This window comes from Simochromis diagramma, unplaced genomic scaffold (genome assembly GCF_900408965.1).
Source record: "Simochromis diagramma unplaced genomic scaffold, fSimDia1.1 OVJJ01000361.1, whole genome shotgun sequence".
Taxonomy (NCBI): domain Eukaryota; kingdom Metazoa; phylum Chordata; class Actinopteri; order Cichliformes; family Cichlidae; genus Simochromis; species Simochromis diagramma.
In genome coordinates this window covers 1,247,518-1,269,030 of record NW_024386860.1, presented here as the reverse complement: position 1 = coordinate 1,269,030, position 21,513 = coordinate 1,247,518, and the positions used below count along the sequence as shown (strand labels likewise).

General features: G+C 39.9%; 1 protein-coding gene across 2 annotated transcripts; it reads right to left on the bottom strand.

Moving 5' to 3' along the window:
• Window positions 1-19,382: 19,382 nt before the first annotated feature.
• On the bottom strand, window positions 19,383-20,796 carry twist1b (twist family bHLH transcription factor 1b). Of its 2 annotated transcripts, none has more exons than XM_040029585.1 (2): window positions 20,103-20,796; window positions 19,383-19,957 (listed from the first exon to the last, which is right to left on the bottom strand). In XM_040029585.1, the coding sequence occupies exon 1, from the start codon at window positions 20,633-20,635 to the stop codon at window positions 20,129-20,131; it is 507 nt and encodes a 168-aa protein (XP_039885519.1). In that variant the 5' UTR covers window positions 20,636-20,796; the 3' UTR covers window positions 19,383-19,957; window positions 20,103-20,128. The 2 variants fall into 2 exon arrangements, with proteins under 2 accessions (XP_039885519.1, XP_039885518.1); XM_040029584.1 differs by having other exon boundaries at window positions 19,383-19,919; window positions 20,103-20,795.
• Window positions 20,797-21,513: the final 717 nt, after the last annotated feature.

Genomic DNA, 21,513 nt, shown 5'->3' with positions numbered 1-21,513 from the left:
CCTGTTGAGAAATGACATGGCATCCCACTCATGCTCTCAAGTAACTGCTTTGTACTGCTGAAGATACAGTCAGATTTTCCTGCATTAAAGATTCAGGTTACCTCACATGCAAAGACTAATGACAAGAACTTTTAGAGGAAAACACTAATGGTAATAGAGTTAAACTGCTTCAGTAGTGACCCTAAATTCACCTGCCAGCCCTGGTCATTCTGACCCAGCAAAACCCAAAGTTTCCCAGTTAACACAGAACAGCTGTGGAAAACTTTTTGTGGCTTCATTCAATCAGGATTGAACAGATCCCGTGCATGGCTTTGCTCGGCTAGAGTAAGAAAGAGAAACATGCATTTGTGTTTTCTCCAGCCAGTCTTTCTAGACCCCTTTCATCAGGTCACAAATCTTAAAATGAAGTGCTTCAACAATCTGGGTCCACAGCAGGGTTTTTGTGAAAATCCAGTGATGTTGCTTGAAGGTAAAAGTAATTAAAACAGGCTGATTTTGACCAAAAATTGTACTTTTTTAAATTCATTGAATAATTTTACTCTTAGTTGAAGTATGTAGAGATCAGCTAACTCACACTGACGCATACTTGGCATCATTATATGTGCCTTTAGGCTCCTTTGAGAGTCAAATGTCAGAGAACACACATAATTTATTTCTTTATGTATTTGTATCCTGTAATAAGACATTTAATAGGCTAGTTTCCCCCCATGTGTGGATTCATGTAGACGTGGCTACACTATTTAAAATACAACAAAACTGTAATGAAGGACTTGTTTGATGCTAACAAATTTATTCAGTTTAAACTGTGACCATTTTGCTTATGTTAGAGTTTGACATGACATTTGCCTCCTAAGTTGAGACAAATGAGGAAGTCATTTGTGGGACAAACTTGTAATTCTTTAAGCCTTGCCCACCAAAGTTGAGGATGAAAGGGAGCTAAAACAACACAAAGAGGGAAATTTCCAGCTTTCCTTTGTGCCTGTCAAGATTTGTGCAAGTCTGCCATGCAGTAGTGGTGTTTTCCTTTCCATGTGCTGCTAACCATGCTCGAGGTGTAGGGCAGCGCAGGTTGGCAGCAAATGAAGGGGCTGTTAAGTGTGCTGGTGTGAAAAACAAAGGACACAAAAAGTAAGATGTCAGATTTGTGCCCAGTACACTCTTTTACTGTTGGATCATCTGTGGTTTGTAATGTCTGTGAGGCCTTCATTTCTTTCTCTGGTGGCATGTACGCTGTCATTTAGCGTTCAGTTTAACATTAAACTGCAGTTCAGTGGAAAATAAAGCTTCATTTGTTCATTCTATCTTGATAAAATTATGAGTTTTCCCATTAAATAAAAGTTTTCCAAAAACATCCCACAGAATTTCTTCTCCTGCCCGCTGAGTTAAAGCACTGACGTCCCAACGCAGATAGCATTTATATTACTGCTAGTTGCTGTGACTGGTGTCATCCATACTGTTATCATAGCCTTTCAAGGATTAATATCCTTTTCAAGTTTAATGAGATAAGAGACCTGAGGGAGTTTTCCCCCTGCTGTGTTCAAAGACCATCCAGCTTTAGTAACTGCTTTATCTCAGCCACTGATTGACCTTTCTGATAGGTGATACTGAGGAACCACAGTGGCCAAAGGAAGTGGCCTCTCCACTGAGGGGATGGGGGGGGGGGGGGGGGGGACTGGCAAATCTGGGCTCTCCTGTCTTTTAGAATCCCATCAGTGGGGCTCGGTGTCCCCGGGATGCCGACTCTTCTCTTTGATTTCAGCGACCAGGCACTTTTACGTGCCTTCCTCCCTCACATTGCACAATCCAGAGACTGTAAAGCAAGCCTGCCGTTCTCCAGCTAGTTGGATGGGACGTGTTTGTAAGCGTTGCCTGAATGCACCGCCAGGCAAAATGACACCCCGAGGGCTTGTAAACTTGAGATTTCTTCTCTAAGCGTATGCCAAGAGACCCCTTTCAGTTTCAGCCCAGACCTTCTAATATATTGCTGTTTGTGGCTTGTGACCATGAAGCAATGGGATTTTCCTTATGATCCATACAGTATGGCAAGGACATATATTAACTAGAGACACAATCAGGAAAAAAATAATAATGAGCTGGGTGAAACATAACATGAAACGTCAGACTTTTAAAAAAGCTCTTGATTTATAAAAATGTTAACTTCTAAATAACAATTATAGAATTAGTAAATAAATCATTCAACAAATGAAGGGCATTACCAATCCTGTGGTCCATTTCTATGCTTCACCATATTCCAAGGCCAAACAAGAGCTGCTCTGGCTAAAGATTTTTTTTCTTCCAAGCAGGGTTTAAGGGCTCTTTCATTATCACTATATACTGAGAGAGTAAAATGAGGGCCCCAGAAAAGGTCCCGCGGGGCATCTGCGTGTGAGGGAGTTGATTGTCCTTCACGCTGCACACTATATCACAGACTAATCTCCAAGGGAAACATCTGTGCGTGAATCGAGGCACGTGTTGGTGCAACTGAGTAGAGCTTTGGAGAAAGTGGGAAAAGCAGGGCCTCAAGCTCCATTAATGTTGCTGCTGCCATGTTCGCTCATCTGTGCACTTTCCAAATAATGTCATCCCTCAAACACACTGAAAAGTACCTGGTATGTGCCGTGGATTTATAGGTGTGATGTGTTATACTTTCTAAAGATACAAATGGGTTATATATATATATTTTTTTCTTCTTCTTTCTTTTACTAAATTTAAAAATAACATTTAAAACAAAAACAATGATGTAGTGGAAGCAATTAAAATAAAAGTTCTCCTTCAAATGTTTATGAATGACAACACGTTGCCATACCCGTTGCCATAGCAGATTCCGTGCTCACAAAAATGAGCTATGGAAGTTAACACGGGATCCGACTTGCTTGTTTTCAGTCACATTTAAATGTCTTTCATCAGCGATAACCAATCCTCAAAGGCTACACGATGTGGGTGAAAACTGCAGAAACAGCAAGTTGAATGTAGTGTTTACAAAAAAACTGTACAAGTCTTTCAATCTTCTTTAGGTTGTTTATGACCTCATTGTTGTTTTAGCTTTAGAGTCTGTTACTGAAAGCATGGATTGATGCATGGCATTCGTCTGGGTTCCGTTCTTCTCGAAGAAAAATCAAACTGAGGCCGCCTTGTATTTAAATTATGCTTTTGTCTGGCACAAGTTGTTTGTCTTCGCTGTGTGAAACCACTGTAGTATCCTGGGGGACCATGAGCAGTTTTAAGTAAATGTTTCTGGACAATATATGAGCTCTAAAAAGTTTTAGAAGTCGGCGTGCTCTCAACGTGCCCCAGAGAGTCGCTGTATACACATAATTCATAATGAGGAATGAAATACACATTTTCATCTTGTGTGACTGGTCTGGGTAGAAGCCAGACTGTGAAACAGCACTGTGACACATCCACGGTGCTACATCACAGTTTCAGCAGAACACCACAGCGTAGGGATGTTGTTGAGCGAACATAACATGCTCCTAATGCAATATAAGAACGTGTTATCCAACCAGACGGGAATCTGTGCCCACGCTGGTCGTCAGAGTCGTGACAGAGTATTTCTTTTTGACAAAGTGGGAAATTGCCTTTGACATGATGGGATCATGTGATTTAGATGCATAGGATGCCACAAATTATGGTACAGTAAAGTTAATGGCAGCTCGACTCATGTTTTGAAGCTCAGCTGGCACTGCCACCTCATATGGTCTGGTGTTAATCCGCCATGAACAAGCCTGCATTATGCCAGCAGTGTAGTAGAAGTGAGTGGGAAACAGGTGGCCTTGGCTTTCTCTCATTCCTGTTCTGAGGCAGGCTTCTGGACACGAAGTTGGACAGCTTGTAGTCTTTTAGGGAAATTGCTCCCAAGCCACTTTATTAGTAAGTGAAAATAAACCTCAAATATTACACAAGTGTTTACATATGTGCATTTGTGCAGTTCATGAATTTTCATTTTCAGTCACTGGGATGAAAGGAGCTGTTTGACATTTTGGGGAATGAGTTTATTTGTTGTGCGTTCGATGAGAAAATTAAAACCTCATATATGTGTCTCTACAACTGTAGCAGAAATTTATAACCAATTAGTGCAGGCCCGTAATGAGCTAGAAGTTTCTACTGCTTTGATATAAAATACCGGAAATAGCCATAAGCTCTGAATCCATCATGACAGCTTTCATGTTACATTTGACCAAACTAACAGCCATGTGTAGAAATGGATGATTTTTTTTAGCCTTACAGATCCATAAAAAGTGCTATTTGATTTAATTAGCTTGCTATATGTAGTGCACTGTTTAGTGGCTGTTTCCCCTCTGATTTTAGTGCGGATGTGTGTACATGCTGCTCAGAACCATAGACTGTATATAAAAGATGGACTGAGCCACTGTGGTATCATGCATTGGTTCTTTCGTGTTTTTTATTTATTAAGTTATTTTCAGAGCAAGTAGTAACCAGTATGTTGCTGTTAAAGGAACTGCAATTGTTGTCACTTTATTTTCCAACCCTGGATTTTACTGCCGATTCAGAACCTTCACTTGTATATTAGAGTCCAGGCACTGATTTATGTAGTAATGGAGTTTTGAAGCATTACCTAAACTAACTTTGATTTAAATGGTCACCAGACAATGAAAAAAGCATGCACTGAATCACGGAACAATCTCATTAAGAAATAAACAAATAAAAATTGTAAAAAAGTTTTTTTAAAAAGTGAAAAAAAAATATTGATGACTTGGTGACAAGTTTTCCCCAGAGGTTGGATACTTCTTTGATTTCTCTCTTGAATACTTCAGAATTTTCTGTGCTTATTGTGGGTTATTTTATTTTTTCAATGTGCACCTTTATTCCTTAAATGAAGGTGCACATTTAGAGGGCAGAACAAAAGGCAAAAACAGACAAACACATCCCTCAGTGCAACAGGCAGTTAGCTCAGCAAAGGGAATGTTAATTAAATCTGCGTAAATTAAATCTTTGCATTAAGCTTCATAATTAGCAGTTAGCATGTTCATTCCCAGGACAAATTTAGCAGTAACAGTTCTTCTGTAAGAATTTTGTAATAAGTGCCTTTCCAAAAATAAGTATTTCTTTGGGTTAAGCAGGCTATGTTTCCTAAAGTTTGAAACCTTTATGCTCTTGTGGGAGAATGTAGCAGCATTTAGCGATTAAAACAAGCTAAACATCTATTGCACTGACTAAAAGATGCACTATTACAATACATTTTCAACAGTTCTGTAAATAAAATAGTAAATAGTGTAAATAGCATGTGTAATACATCAAAAGAGAATAGAAGTATTACAGTATATAAATTACGGCATATATGCATGAAAGAAAACGGGCTGTCTGCTTTGAACACCCATCATATCTTCAAAAGACCTTGTTCACTGTTATCACTTAAATCTTGGCGGCAGCGCAAAGTGTAATTTCATGGATTTGAAGAAATTGATAGCAGATTGTCTGCAAGTCTGTCTCTAGCATGAGAGGATATGTCATGGCACACTAAAATATTCTGTTTTCTCTACAAAGTGGTAAAAGAAAAATCAGAAATCTCACTTCCTCCGTTATAATATTAAGATGATGGGCTGCTGTGTAGGATTTTAGGCATAAACATTTCTAATTATATGTTATTTACTTATAGATTAGCTGAAACTGATTGTGTTTAGTTAAAAACCTACATGAGAGAACTCTTCAGAAATGAAAAAAAAAAAAAAACGATAAATTTTTACAAAAACCAGCAGTCATACAATCATAACTTTTGCACAGGTAGTACTTAGTATGTGCTGTAGCTCTGGTTTTTCACACTAATGGACACAGTCAGGTGTCAGTCAACAATTCCCAGACAGCCCAGGGAATCATGGCAACTCCAGTCCTCTGGTGCTGTGCTTGGATTAAGATGAGAGAGCATGGGGAGAAAGAAGGAGGTCTGCTTTCCATAAAGTTCTGGTATCCTGTGAGGCAGCTTCACTTCATAATCATAAATTGTCTAGATGGAAATTGGGGAGGGGGGTGTTCATCGAATCCCCACATAACAGGGAAGTTTCAAAATCAAAAGATGGCCTGGCATCTCTCATGACAGTTTAATATCAAAAGACACAAAAAAAAAAAAATCAAAAGATTTTTTTTGAGACTTCAAGGTTTGTGTTCTTCTTTTATTTGAAGATTTGGTACAAGGGAAGGTAGCTACGGAGTGTTTGCATGTCCACACAACATGTGTTTACAAAAAAACAACTTTTGGTGATGTAGGTGTACCATAAATGTCTTCTCTTTTCCTCACTCTCTCTTTTTCTTGGGTATATATATATATATATATATATTTGGCCATCATCTGACAGACCCCGCTCCTTCATCTCTCTGCTGGATGCTTTTGAGGACTAAGGTCCCTGGCTTCTCCCTGGCTTGTGCTCTGGCCAGCTCCAGCCCATGCGTGTAATGCTGTTTGTAATGAGAAATCTAAACAGGGAACAGCACTGAGGCATGACAGGAATTTGTTTCCATTGGAAGGAGCTTCTTGACAGAAAAAAAAAGACAGAAGAAAGAAAAAAGTAAGAGGAGGCAGAGATGTGTCCAGAAGGAGCGCTCACTTGGGCTAGAGCGGAAGACTAATGTTATTGTACATTGGCTGTCACTCTGCCAGCCCTCCCTCAACTATTGGTTCCTGGTGTCCTTACTAGGCCCCCTCCCCTGCCCTCTGTATGTTTTCTCAGGTGGACGGTGACACAGTTCTGAATGAGCCCCAGTCGTACCCCCGTCTGCATGCACGGCTGAAGACTGTGTCATCAGCTCAGAGTCCGGAGGGGCCTGCAGAGAAGCTGGAAGTTAAAGCTCCATGCGAAGTTCACTTTGGATGGGGGGAAGCAGGAAGTTGAGGGGTAAACACTGAGAAAAAAACGAAATAGCAAAAAACTCAGGGAAAATGCAAAGAAAAGAGGAGAACAAGCTGCATTAAAATAAGGATAAGAGAAGATGACAGTCAGATGGTTAAAAAAAAAAAAAGATCAGACCACCCATTTTGCAAATTAGAGAGTGGTGGTTGTAGGCCAGCCTGTAAAGACTGTCTTGGTTTATGGTCCACGGAGGATGTCTTGAAACAGCACTGTTTAGAGTTTATTTTATCATGCCACGCCGTCTCAGGCCCTCTGTCAGGAATCTCATTCTGCAAAGACTAATTACAGTGTAAACACTGCATTAAAGTCTGTAGGCCACTCCGCTTCACTATTTACCTTTTCTTCCAAACAATCCTGACATCCCCCCACAGATTGATTTTGTCCATAGAAACCTCCTCTGCTGGTGTTTATTTGTTTTGAAACTGGCATGCAATTCATGCTGAAATGGATGGATACAGATTTCAGTGAGAACATGAATAACACGGCTCCGTTTGAAAGACAGCACGTTTGGTCCCACCTGCAAAATGCAACCTCAGTTCACCGAGCGTCTGAGGATAAGCAGGTTTTCTATGAAAAAGGAGGAGGACGTAACGATTTTCAAACTGCTTAAGGCTGAGTGAAGAGTGAAGCAACAAAGTGCAAGTTGAACAGCTTACACCTTACAAAAAAAAAAAAAAAAAACGACAACCAGGAAGCTGTGTTTCATTAGCACATGCATGGGTGCTGAGGAGTGGTCACTCAGTGTCAGTCACCTGCATGGCCAAGCCAGAGAGCATAATTATTACCACATGGGCCCAAAAGGGCCGGAAGAGAATGCTTTTAAGGCAGACTGAGAATTATGACCTCCCAGATCTTTTAGCATATAAAATAAACAAGGGAACTGCTACTGCAGGCAAGTTTGTGTGTGTGTATGTGTGTGTGTGTGTTGCTGTTTGTATCCTTTGTATTTTCACTTTGCAATAATTGTCAGCATACCTAATCATACTGCTGTCTGAATAGCGCTTTACACATGTTTGGTAAGATGCATGCTCACATCTTCAGTATGTCTGTTGATGCAGAATTTATTTAGAACAGTGGTGGCGATCTGTTCCTTGAGAAAAATGGGTAAACACTGTAACATGTAAAAGTCCCGCATTCATACTTTTACACAAGAAAGAGAGCAGAAGTGTCATCATTACACAACAGCATGGCTCACAGTGTGATGGTGTAAATCTGCCAACAGCAGTTTAGATAGTGGAACTAGTTTTAGCTGCTATATTCACTCCTGTTTTTTTTTTAAATCTGCATCAATCCAGCATCAGCTCTTTATGCTTTTTTGCATTGTGCTGTATTGTGTAACTGTAAATGTATCTAAGGAGAAGTAACATTAAATGGAACTACCCAAGTAAATTTAAGTACATGTATTTATTCCACCTCTGCCTGACCGTATGACAGAGTTAGAGAATAAGGTCTAAATGGAGGAGACTAGCATTCTTGCGTGTTGTGTGATTCTTACACTGACACCTGAGGAGTGTTGACATTCAGGCTGGGCCAGCGTAGCCGGCAGCTGCCTGGGAGGTGTAATAGGTTGTCTTACAAAGCACAGACAGGAAATGAACCCTGGTATCTCGCTTGAATCAGCTACATCTGGACTCAATTATTCATCCTCGTTGTTTTTGGCTGGTGATAAATGATTTAGTCACACCGCTGACACCATTTCTTGAGTACAAATATAACTGTTATATAGCGCACTGTACAAAAAGAAGAACAAAAAAGTGAAAAAGAAAAGCAATCTCGGCTCGTAAATTAGGAGAATACTGGAGTACTTCACCTGCAGCTGCACGATTAATGAAATTCTAAAAATCCAATTAGTATCTTGTTATTTATCAAAGATGATTCAGCCCAGGAAATACTTGTGTTGTTTCCAATGGTTTTGTGCCTTGATTTGTCTCCATATTGTGTTTTGACTGTTGTGATAAACTGTGCTCATGGACACTAAATCCACACGATGCCTTCTGTACTTTCAAAACTAAGCAAACACATTATTATCTTTATCTTGACACAGTGATCTGATGTTGAAGCTGATTTGAGTATTTTGCTGCACTTGCACGCAGGGTGGAGAAGAGCAAAAACATTCAAATATCTTTCCAGTCCAAATCAAACACTGGCATTTCTGCTGTGACCACAGGAGAAAGTTTAATAGCTCCTTGGGGGTTATGAACTGTTGACAGTTAATAACTCATAAAATTTCCCCTTGAAGAGGATGCTAGATTCCATCTGCAGGGCACCCAGTACAAAGAACAGGAAAGTAAATATCTCGCAATTGAAGTGGACTGGAATAGCTCAGTGGCTGCTCACGGAGAGTCTCTAGAGCACGTCCCTCGAGGCTTCCTGATTTCTAGATGCAAGGAGGGAAAATGACCACATTACAGAGCAATTAAGTACCCGGCTTTTCTTTCACTTTTGGAGAACGTGGGGGCTTTGAGAAGCATTGGAGGCAACTGACCTTCGTGATTGCACCTTATTTTATTGTACTTGTCATCTATTTTCTTTGGCCCTTGGGATGTTTGCCATGGTAACAGCACACAGCAGGTTGGTTGAGCTGACCCATGCTGTCCTCTGCATTTCCCGGCTTGGCTGTGATGAAGGAAAGTCTCTGCCCATGATCCCTAACCCCTGATGAGGAAGGTTCTCAATTACAGCTCCGGGTTCTACGAGGGCCTCACATCCCTCTCTGCTCCTTTGCCACCCCCATCCCGCCCCCACCAAGGGCATCCTGTCCAAAAATAAGCAGCTATTTTCTAAGCCAAACTGTACAAGATTACCTAAATTTGTCAAAAAAAAGTGCAGGTCCCCAGAATCTGAGCCATGCCGGACATTTTCTGACTGAGGTCATAAGTTGTTTTATTTTTTTTTTTAAGAAACTTTGTAGTTTGGACTTAGAAAGTCAGCATGACTTGTGTTAAATTTAACCAAGTTTGCTTAGCTGATCGAGGATGAAAGAGCAAGCTTTACTCTTTCCAAAGGTAAGCAAATGAAACCATCATGGTGTCTTTGTAAAATTCAATAATCAACCTGCGATAGTTTGCTTGGTTAGTCAAACTGTAAGCATGACATAATGTTTTTCAACCGTCAAACTTTCACAAAAAATGATGAACTCTATGAACAGTTGATCCAGGATATTCAAAAACCACAGTGTGTCATTTTACAGAGATTGGCGTCTCATTTGGAGTACTTTTAAGAACAAATATAGTCTATATAGATATAATATAACATAATAGAATAGAATAGAATAGAATAGAATAGCCTTTTTATTGTACATGTACAACGAAATTGTGGGTGCTCCACACCAGCTGTGCATGAAATAAAAATCTAAATAGTAGGACAGCAAGAATAAATAACAGACAAGAGGAACACATAAAAACCAGGAGGAAGGCACACAACAGAGGACAGGGTTGCAAAGTAATTAAAAGTAGTCCAGTGGACTTGGTCTGAGTACAGAGTCCATGTGTGAGTGGTGTGATGTTGTGCCCCATGCCATAAGTCATCTTAAGTATTCCATAAAAGGCACAATCTTTCCTAAACTTATGCAACGAGTTAAAAAAAAGCAGTACAGATATAAAAAACTTTAGCTGCTATAAACTGATTGTCACTTAACGATACAAACAATCATACTGCATACATTGCTTTAAAACAGTGTAAAGTGTGTATTCATCCCCAACCATGTGTCCTAGAAATTTCATTTCATGGGTCTGTTTTATATTTTCAGGCAAATTGTTGTGGAGGGACCACAATTATCAGTGCAGACAGTGAAGCTGTAAGTTGATAGCTGGTGTGGATGGTGGGTGCTAGACACCTGAGCTTGACATTCAGTTCATAATCTAAAGTCACTGGATTTTTCTGTATCATAAAAATGACATATCTAGTCTACATTTTTTTTTGTTTAGGACAGAAAAGTCGTTTGGTGTACATATGGTTGTATTACATTTTGACAGAGCCAATGCACCTTTCTATATTTATATTGACTTTTTATGCTAAGCTAATTGTGTCCTGGCTTTAGATTTATATTAAACAGAGAGACGTGGAGGTGTAATCTAACTAATTGTGAGCTGACCATCAATTTTAACTGATTAAATTTGACTAACAGGATTTTATTTCTAGAGCAAACCATCAGTGACGAATACCACCATCACCATTGTATTTTACATGCTGCGTTGACAGGTGTGTGACACAGGCTTTAACAGGTTGACTGGATACTAGAGGAGCCAGGCTCCATGGTGATGATGAATAGCAGCTTTGCTGGAAAGTGAACTGCAGGCAAACTAGTTCAGCTTCACCTGAGAGCAAAACTAACATTTTGGCTGACTCCTCTTAAAACTGAGGACACTTTTATCCCGAGCTAGAAACTTTGTGTATCTTGTGTCCTGTGGGGTTAAAAGAAGAAAATCTATTTACAAAAGCATGAAAATATTTTATCACTAGCAGCAGGGGCAGGAGTGTTTTAATGACCTGATCCACAGGCCTCTGGCTGGCTGCAGGCTTTCTCAAACTGCAAAGAGCCCACTGGTCTGCCTGCCAACCCTTGGGGCAGCATTGAGATGAAACAGATAAGATAATTGTCTCTAATGAAATCCAGATCTGTTGGTCTGTCTGGACCAGGACTAGCTGGGCCCTTTTTCTCCCATTTCTCCCTGTTCCATATAGATTTTGAATTTGAAGAGAGAATGTGGAAGTCAGGCCCTAATTCAAACCAGAGCTCATGTACCAGCCCGCGGAGCTTTGATACTGTTTGAAGTTCTGCAAGCGAACCCTGCTCCATCAGCCCGCTGGACTCTGTTGTCATGACAACCCTAATTATCTTTCTTTACGGGCTAGTTTTTACACAGGAAGGGAGCCATTATGTTCTTTGGGCATTTGCATCTCTCTGGGGCAAGTGTTAAAGGTCAGGGAAATGAACCAAAATAAGAATACAACTGAGAAAACTTGTGCATGCGTGAGAAAAGGTGACTCACTGCAACACATCAGATACTTTGGCAGGCATTTCTTTTTGTTAAACATCTCTTGAATTACTCACTGAAACACATGGTTGCAAGGACAGTTGAAACTCCAGCTTTCTGCATTACATTTTCAAGGTTCAAGTGAAGAAAGGCTTCATACTATGAGAAGTTGCGTTTTCTGAATGGCACACTAAAGCTGCATTTGTGCTTCTTCTCTTCTGCGCACCAAACATCAAAACTCGCTTCCTTTTAAACGCTACATTTCCTTTAGTTAATAAAACACAAGAGCACAGAACACAAACAAAAACAAAAACCCAGCCATTCTCCTGCTTCAAAATCTCATTTTATTAATACTCTGATTTTTCTCCTAAAATAACAGGCGCCCGATCATGATACATTATTCATTCTTATAATGTGATAATACACTTGTAATGCAAAAAAAACACAGCGCTGTTTTTCCTGATGGGTTTCCAGTTGTGTTCAGACGTTGTCCGTGGAAAAATAGTGTTCCACATATATTTCTTTGCTCTTGGATAACGTTCACTTGTACCAGACTCTTTGGAACCAAGACAGCAGAAAGTAACCCAGACCGAACTACCGCTTTGACATGACAGATGTAGTTATGACATCTTGTTCATATATTTTAAAAGTGTAAAATCTTTCCGCTGGTAAACGTATGATTCATTGTATGAGTTTTGAAGCAGTACTTTTCCATCTTAACGTGGATCTTAAGCCAACCAATGTTATTAGATCATTTTATATTAATTACACCCCAACCTTTTATCTAATGAAAATTAGTTTTGCAGTAGACTGGACTGGTTTTTCCTATAATAATGAAATCATATATATATATATATATATATATATATGGAATTCAGAAAAATTATTTCCTTAAGTTGAATAGAAAGTAAAGTCAGTCATTTCCCATGTTTCATCAGACTGGCCACTGTGACCAAATGAAGAGCCTTAAGTGGTGTCACTGTGGCAGGGGTCAAAGATAGCTGCGAATCAAAGGGGGAGCCAGAGGTTGACCAAACAAATGGTCCTCCCTCTGCCCTCATGTAAAACTATCTGCCAAACACCAGTGGTCCTCTTTGAACTTGATTTAGCACTAAGGTCAAAAACAGCCGGTCATCTCTTGCGGAGGACGTGCCCAGCCCCCTCCCCCTGATGACATGGAGATAGAGGAGATAAGATGATGTTTATGTTGTCTCACACTCGTAGCATCAGTGACTTTGTGACGGGGTTTCCACTCCATTCGTATAATATTCTGTTATACAATCTATAGTTCAGACTTTTTAAAGAGTTTAAAATTATGTCAGCGAGCACAACCGCATGACAGCAGCTTCAAAACACCTAAATCAACATTTTGTTAATGAGTAGTTGCTCAGCATGGTAATACATCATAATTACAGTGCAGAGAGTCAGGGACATCCCACACTTCTAGTAACACATACAACTGTTCTTTGTTGTTATCTGTACTTGATGTCATTTTGTTGATCCTCTGGCCAGTTGGCTCCTCTGTCGACAAGCTGAAGGATCCCGGCGGTGGGACTGAAGGGGCAGCCTTTTGCACCAATACCCCTGCTGGGATGGCAGGAAATATATTATGAGTCATAGCTTAAACAGAACATGAAAGCTGAGAAACCTATATAAAAAAAAACTATTGCTTAATACGCTGTATAACCAAAGACCCTTTAGACATTCAAATATTTGAGAATTAAAACAAAAGATAGATTTCTTTCAAGTATTGCTTCATTTTTTGTAGATTTAATTTGTTATATCTGTCTCTTCTATAAATTAAAAAAAAGATGAGAGATTTGGTTATAGAAAAGCTGCTCTGGACATGGCTGTCTTCACTTCCACTTTTACAGATGATACAAATACGTCTTTTTTCCACCTTCAGTTTATTTTTAAACACATAATACATTGTGAAGAGTTGCTTTGTCCTGTATGCTCAACAAAGTTTTGTGGTGATGGTCAATTAGATTTTCCCTGCTTTGACATAATGCTGCTTCCTGCTGAGAGCACAGATAAGAATAAAGTATTGAAGATGGTTGGGGAGGAATAAGGAGATCATTGTAAACAGGTAACAACAGATCAATTATCAACATGACAGCGTGGTGCTGGGATTCAGCATTTGAGGGGAGGGGGACACTGGTGGGCCAGCAGGTTAATGAAGGCAATGGGATTAATACCCAGGGAGTGGAGCGCCCTAGGGACGAGAGCAGGGATGCTGAATCATTAGAGGCCTATTGACCTCTGGGCAATATACAAGGACTGCATGTTTTACTCTGAGTGTGAATAAGTTGTGCTCTCCTCTAATTAACATCCAGAAAGAGGTTACTTTAACTAGATAAAGGTTAATAGCTTTTGTATTATTTTATTCATATATGTTTGTAGTGATCATTTAGAATGACACAGGACTTTATGTAAAATAATGTAAAGACATTTCAGTGTTTATTTAATCAGGGAGCTAACTCGGGGCTTTATGACTTTTACTAGATGTGGCACCTTAATTGAGTGAAGCACGCTTCAAAAACTTTACCTTCTGCATGGAGTTTTTTCCCCCCAAACAGAATAATCCTTTGTATTTCATGCACAAACTCGGGCTACAGTTACGCTCCATCCTGATTGAACATAAACAGCGATGTTTGAAATCACTGCACTGGACTATGACTGCCCTCCACTCCATCGGTATGTTTATACTTCCTGTGAGGGGCCCTCTATTTATGGACAACTGAAGAGCACAAATAATCATCCCCCTCAAGTGAAAAATCTGCTTTTATTATCTGCAAAGTTTCGCAATGCCTTTGTGTACGCTCACGCTGCCTTCTGATTGCCTGTTTATTATTACAGTGATTCTGCTGAGCCAATGGGGATTTGGCCAGTTCCTGAAGGTGCCAAGCCTCTTCCAGCCTTTTCCTGTCTGTGACATCATTGTGTATACCCTTAAAACACAGTGATCCGTGTCTTGTCTGCAGCCTGGGTGGCACACATTACACGCAATGAAGGTTAAACACAAGGTGCACACGTTTTCATTGTGCCCTCTGGATAGTTTTGATCCTGGAAACAATCAAATGGCAAATGCCAAAATCGTGATGTCATTCCTCAGGATCAGTGTGTCTTTTGCTGTTATAAAGTGGTGACCTGTTGTGGTTCAGATTTGAAGCTGACATCTCTAATTGACTAAGACAGTGTGTGTGTGTGTGTGTGTGTGTGTGTGTGTGTGTGTGTGTGTGTGTGTGTGTGTGTGTGTGTGTGTGTGTGTATGTGTGTCCACAAGAGTCCAAGCAAATGCAAAAGTATCAGTTTAACTTTTTCCTGAGGCAGTCACATACAGTTTCTTCTAATATGCACAAAAATGTCAAGAAATTTTGATCAAACTACGACATAAATCATTCACCATAAGTTCTGTCATGGTTTTAGACAAAATATTTAAACTTTTAAACTGTGTGTGACTGCAAAGTAAGAAAAATAAATCTTCAAAAATTCCAAACTAACTTTTATTTTGAAGAAAAGAAACAAATAACCCACGAAAAAGTGTTAACCTTCCTTTTTCCACTTTTTCCACAAATTCATTTTTTAAAATTGCATACAAAAAATTCTATCTGTCGTATCACAAGACTGTGCATTTTTTAAAGGCATTAATCAGCAAAATTAAAAAAAAAAATTTGTCAACATTTTTCCCTTCACAATCTTTCCTTTCACTTTTTTCATCTCATGTCTTTAAATCAAGTCAGTGCACCACAGGTGCCTGTCTGCATTATTTAAACTTCAAATGCTGCCGTACCTGGAGAGCAATGTGTTATGGTCTGAACACATGTTTCTTTGGCAGGTTGGAGACACAGCATTAGTGGCTGTCTTCGATCAAAGTGATTTATTTTAAATCCAGGGGAAAAGTATATATGTTGAAAGCCTCTTCTCGATGTAGTTCTACAGCAGTTCTTAGCACTTGTTACTGTAACTGAAGCTCTCTGAAGAACTAAAATGAGATTTTTAAAGTGCAGTCTGAGGTATTTTCAGGAGATTATTACAAAAGTGGGAAAAGGTGACTTTCTTTCAGACACAACAGTCAGAAAGGGAGATTTTTGGCACATATAGTTCTGTTTGGGTTCACATGCACTGGCATAAATTGTAAATATATTTTCAAACGTTGGGTGTGCCTCCACTTGTGCCAGTGTGCATTTTCTAAAACATGCCTGACTGTACGTAAAGACAAATCAAACTTTTTGAAGATTCATTCGTTTTACATGAGGGAAGATTCTTGTGAGCTGAGGGTACTTTCACATTGTAAACTGACTAAAAAACTAAAAAAATCACCACAGAAAAGTTCATCTTCTTTTAGCACGTGACGCATTTTCAGTACCAGCACCAAAAATCAAAGGAATTCAGACTCTCCCAGAACAAACCATGGTTTTATTTAATTAATTGTGTTCTTGTATATCTATTTCTAGCTGTGAATATATTTTAATGTGGAGAATAAAATCAAAAAAGTTTATTTTGTTTGACATCTCACACACAAAAAAAATTAATGCTCTTTTTCCACAATAGCGAAAGTCAAAGGATCCAGCAGGTAATGCAAGGTGCCATCTGCTGAGAGCTCATCGTTGAATACAGATTCTCCCTGTCACTTTTTTCTTTCTTTCTTGGACTAAACGAGGTTTTTCCATCTTTAAAACGGATCTTGTTGTAGTCACATGTTAAGAGCTTACTCACATGTATCCTTGAAGATGTCGGTGAACAATATGGCTACTTTATTTATTTATTTAGTGGTGAACAACTTAACCTTACATAAAATCTCTTCTCAATTATTATAGACGTTAATGCATTCAGTAATCATCAGACTCCAAATGCAGGATTATGCGCTGTAGCTTTCTCGCTGTGTTTAGTCTCTCCTCTGTTTCCCTTCCTCAAGTGCAACCCTGAGATCTGATCCCGACTCCAGTTCACCCACTCCTGGCTTTAATATGTTCGCGTTCTGGGGCATTGTTGAGGGTGTCTGTGTGGGTCTGAAAGGAGCTTTTGCTCTTCGAGCTTCAGGAAACAGGATTTGGTCTTAATAGCCGAGGAAGCAGTCAACTCCACCTGCTTCTTCTTTTTAGGGGTAGAATTAAAAATATTTATAGTATGGCACGAAATAAAGCAAAACTATTGTTGTTTTTATTTTTATTATTATTATTAAGTGGACAAATTGTTGAGCTTCTTATTTAATAAATTAGCAATCTTTGCTAAAATGGGCTTGCTAAAACGAATAAATAAATAAATAAATAAATACAAATAATTATTATATTAATTGTAGTCTGATTTAAGAACAGTAACCTGAGTAACATGAGTAACGTGATGTATCAAACTGCCATCAATTAAACTAAACAACAACGACAAAACAATCAAAGCCCAACATAAAAGTTAAAGTTTGAAAGATTGTTGGCTATAATCTAGCATTTCAATAATAATAATAATAATAATAATAATAATAATAATTATTATTATAATAACTTCATAAACTGTAATTAAACGTTTTCATAGTTTCACGTTGACACAGCTTATACGAGCTTCACTGGTAACTCGTGAGGTTTCTATATACAAATTATAAGCGAAAGGGGGATCGGAACAAAAATGAATCGCAGCCGATGATCACACGGCAGTAGTGCTACAGCCTCTGTCAGGGATTTATGTGTGCCATGCATTTCTTTTCTTTTTTCTTTCTTCCCCAAAATGGCTGGATGATAAATTCTCTTCCCCCCCTCCCCCCCCCTCTCTCACACACACGCACGCACACACACATCGCTTCAAAGAAGTGTGAAACTTTGACTGCAGTAGGCCTGGTAGCGGTGGCAGCTTTGAAAGAAAAAACATTCTGTATTTTATTTGCCTGCATTTTCTTACAGACAAATAAACAGCAAGTGTAGCGTTAGGCAACAACATCACGAGCAATGCAGAGCGACCTTTCTGACAGCCTACCTTTGTCTTTCCACGGTCAGTCACATCCATATTATTCCCTTTAATCGATCCACGTTAATCAAACCTGTACTAGATGATCTGAATGTAGTGCCACAGGCTGCTAAGAGGAGCTGCTCCGAGCTCTCTGTGCACAGCACTGCACTGCGCTGCACGGCGAGTCTCTGCACAGTCTGAACATCTGCTCATTTCACGTGACTTTTTTTTTTTTAAAAATACTAACATCTGTTCTAAATAGGTTTCATTCTGTGCCTCTGCACCGTGTCAATTGCCAACTCCTCTCCTCCGAGAAAGGGAGAGGAAACTTATTTAAGGTAGCTTCTAAGGCCTGAATTGGAAATTATTGTTATTATTTTTTTTAAAAAGGAAATTATGGGCTTTTTGAAATATGGGGATTGGTCACAGCTTCTATTTGCTGTGGGCCCTGATTATTTATCTGATGCTATAGTGGAAATGGTTCACAGTAAACATTTCGGGGGGTGGAAATGCTGTTGATACATAGTTGGGAGGCATTTCCCCTGAACGTCCAGTGCTTCCACGCGGGGACCCACAGCCTACCTTCACGGCCTCCTTAAGTTTCATAGACATCTGGGAATTCCATACATGCCTCCCAAGCCAATTACACACCTTCAAACGGGCACGCACTTTGATTTGGACAGCGAGAAGGACTTTCCCAGATCACCGAGATCAATCACAGCACGATAGCACTGTGAAAGATTTATTTAGTGACAATGCGCAGGAATACATTTCAAGGCTATACAACGTGGGGAAGTCGCTAAATTACCGCTGATGTAATATGTGCAATTACACCAGACGTGAATCGATTTTTTTCCCTCAGTTATGATCTCATAAGGCACGTCCTTTGTAACTGACGACAATTTCTAAAGAATTTCTGAAATCCTATAACCCCTGAAGTGAACTTCTGCTGAAGTTCAGCTGCTGGCAGAAAGGAGACTGTAGCAGGAGTCCAGCAGCGGGCTCATCTGACCTCAGTGTAACTCATTTACTTATAATGGCGAGTTTCAAGCACAGGCCTTAATCCAACTGTAAACAAAGCCAGAGAAAGCGAGAGTGAGAGAGAAACTGGAGACTGCACGGGGCTTTCAAAAAAAATGTTTTAATTAAAACGCAATTTTAGATTGACTGGCGCTTTTTTAACAGCACACACTGTGCTGCAATAAAAACGTTTCTGTCTTTTAAATCACGAGTTGACCTCAATCTTTCCTTAAATAGTTTTAGTTATATGTGAGAAGCGTACCAAACCATGATTTAAAAAAATATTATTTTCTTTTTGGATGTGCAACAAATAATAATAATTAAAAAAAACATATATCCAACACTTCTATCCATGCCAGTAATAACTCCATCTGTTTTTCCTAGCTGGCAATAGTGGGAGGTTTTACCATTAAATTGATGGATATGCAAATGCAATCACCCTCCACGTGATGTATGAAAGCTAATTTATTTCAGATGTAATTTATGTTGACTATCAAATGTAAGCGTGCTTTACTTGGCAGTAGTTTCGCCCTCCTCACTGGCAAGCACGCTGGGTAAAAAGAAGGGGGGGGAAGTCAAATGCAAGCAGCTTTCATCGTCTTTCTTTAATGCAAAAAAAAAAGTTATATACAAACATTTACAAAACTGAAAAAACGATAATAAAAAATAGGAACGTATTTATTTCAGACACAGGATCTATTCTCCAACACGTTTCATCAATAAATAAATAAATGCATTCTGAAAAATATTTTTTTTGCACAGGTTAGATCCACAAAGTCAGCCTGTAATGTGAGCTACACCACCAGTTGACAGTCTCCCTCTCTCTCGCACACACACAAAAACGAGAAAAATAAAAAAACAAAAAAACTGAGACTTCAATAATGCACTTTGACCTCCACAGAAATAAAGCCCAAAGGCATGCATTTAAAAAAGGCGAAATTTTAAACATTCGTCGTCAACAGCACGAAAACACACCAGAATTGGGGTGTATGGAGCTATGAGGCTGTGAGTCCCTTTCGGGCCTCTGCACAAAACTTCTGATGTCGTTAGGCGATCCCATGTATCCAGCATTGGACTCCAGATTGTCCCTTTTTAGAATGTGAGTAGTAGATTCAGCAGTCACCTGTAGGTAAAATAAGGCATTCGCTAAGTGACGAAACTCTGCAGAAAGACACAAGGAAAAGTGTACAAAGTAAAGCTGCTTAGGTTGAATTACACCACTGTACTGTGCAGCCATAAAACAGTCTCGTGTTTTATTTATTTATTTTCCAGTCATGCAGTTTTAGTTGAAAAAAGCCAAGCGTACCATTTTGGGCATGATTTCTCCAGGTGCTAGTGAGATGTTGACATGGACCAAGCGCCCTCCATCCTCCACACAGAGAAGGCGTAGCTCAGCCTCTCGTGAGCCACATAACTGCAGCTTGACATTTTGGAGTCCAGCTCGTCGCTCTGCAGCACCTGGCAGAGGAAGTCGATGTATCTGGCTGCAAGTTTTAGGGTCTGTATTTTGCTGAGTTTGTCCGAAGGTAAAGTGGGGATAATTTTCCGCAGAGCCGCAAAAGCCTCGTTCAGAGACTGGGTCCTCTGTCGCTCCCGGACGTTGGCCATGACCCGCTGCGATTGGAGCTCCTCGAAAGACTGGGGGCTGCTGCTGCTGGACTTCTTCCCTCTTTTCCCAGGGGTCGGGCTATCTGAGTCCTCCCCATTTTTCCTGCTCGGTCTCCTCTTCCTCCCACATCTCTTCGGCTGTCTGTCCAGCTCCCCCTCGCTGTTGCTCAGGCTGTCCACAGGAGAGACTGGGGAGCTGCCCGATTCTTCCCCCAGATTTTCCTCAGACATCTCCACCTGGGTCGATGGCGGCCAGAAAGTGTCCCCCCAAAATTATTTCCCTCTCATGAAGTCAAAGAGTTAGTCCACCTGTGGCTCTACCAGGCTTTGAAGGCACCAACGAATCCATAAATGGGTTACGGGAAAGACAAGTCTTTTCTGTTACTTGAGATACTTAAGCAGTTCTTATAGGCTGCATGGCGTAAACTTTTTTGGGGGAACGACGGGATTGGTCAACAAGATGAATTACGTGAGTCGAGGGGCGGGAGTATCTCGGCAACTATCAGCACAGCCCTCAATGCAAAGCCAGAGCTGGGAAAGGCAGCTTAAGGTGCTATTTCTCATGATTGCCTGATTATTGCAAAATAGACATCAAAATATAAAATGAAGTGAAAAGCAGAACACGAAAGAAGAGCTGAATTTAATTAGGCTCCTAGCAGTGAGGGAGGAATCGAAAAATCAAAGGCTGATCAAGGCATTTCCCCCGTTTTCCTTTCCAAGCAAAACGGGGAAAAAGACACATGAAGAAGTTCACATAGCAAAATGACACACGAGACATGAGAAGTAAAAACAAAGGCGCATAATTTTTTTAGTTGAACAGGAGAGAAAATCAAACTGAGACTGGAATAAAAAAACAGACTAAATAAATTAGTAGAAACGGGCGCACACAACAGATATAACGCTGGCACGTGTGCAGGTGTCATGTCTTGTTTATTCCTAAGAATCGGTGTGTATCACGCAAAAGTTCCTTAACGAAAGAGATTTAATTCACCCGCTTAAGCACAACATGCCTCTACACGGCTGGGGAGTGCAAAAGGAAGACTTTGCTAGGATCCTGGTGTTGATGCTGTTTGTGCTAAAAAGGTCTTCAAAATGAGAAAACACAGCAA

Excerpts from the sequence above, each read along its gene's own strand:
- twist1b (XM_040029585.1), bottom strand. The coding sequence starts at position 20,635 with ATGTCTGAGGAAAATCTGGGGGAAGAATCGGGCAGCTCCCCAGTCTCT.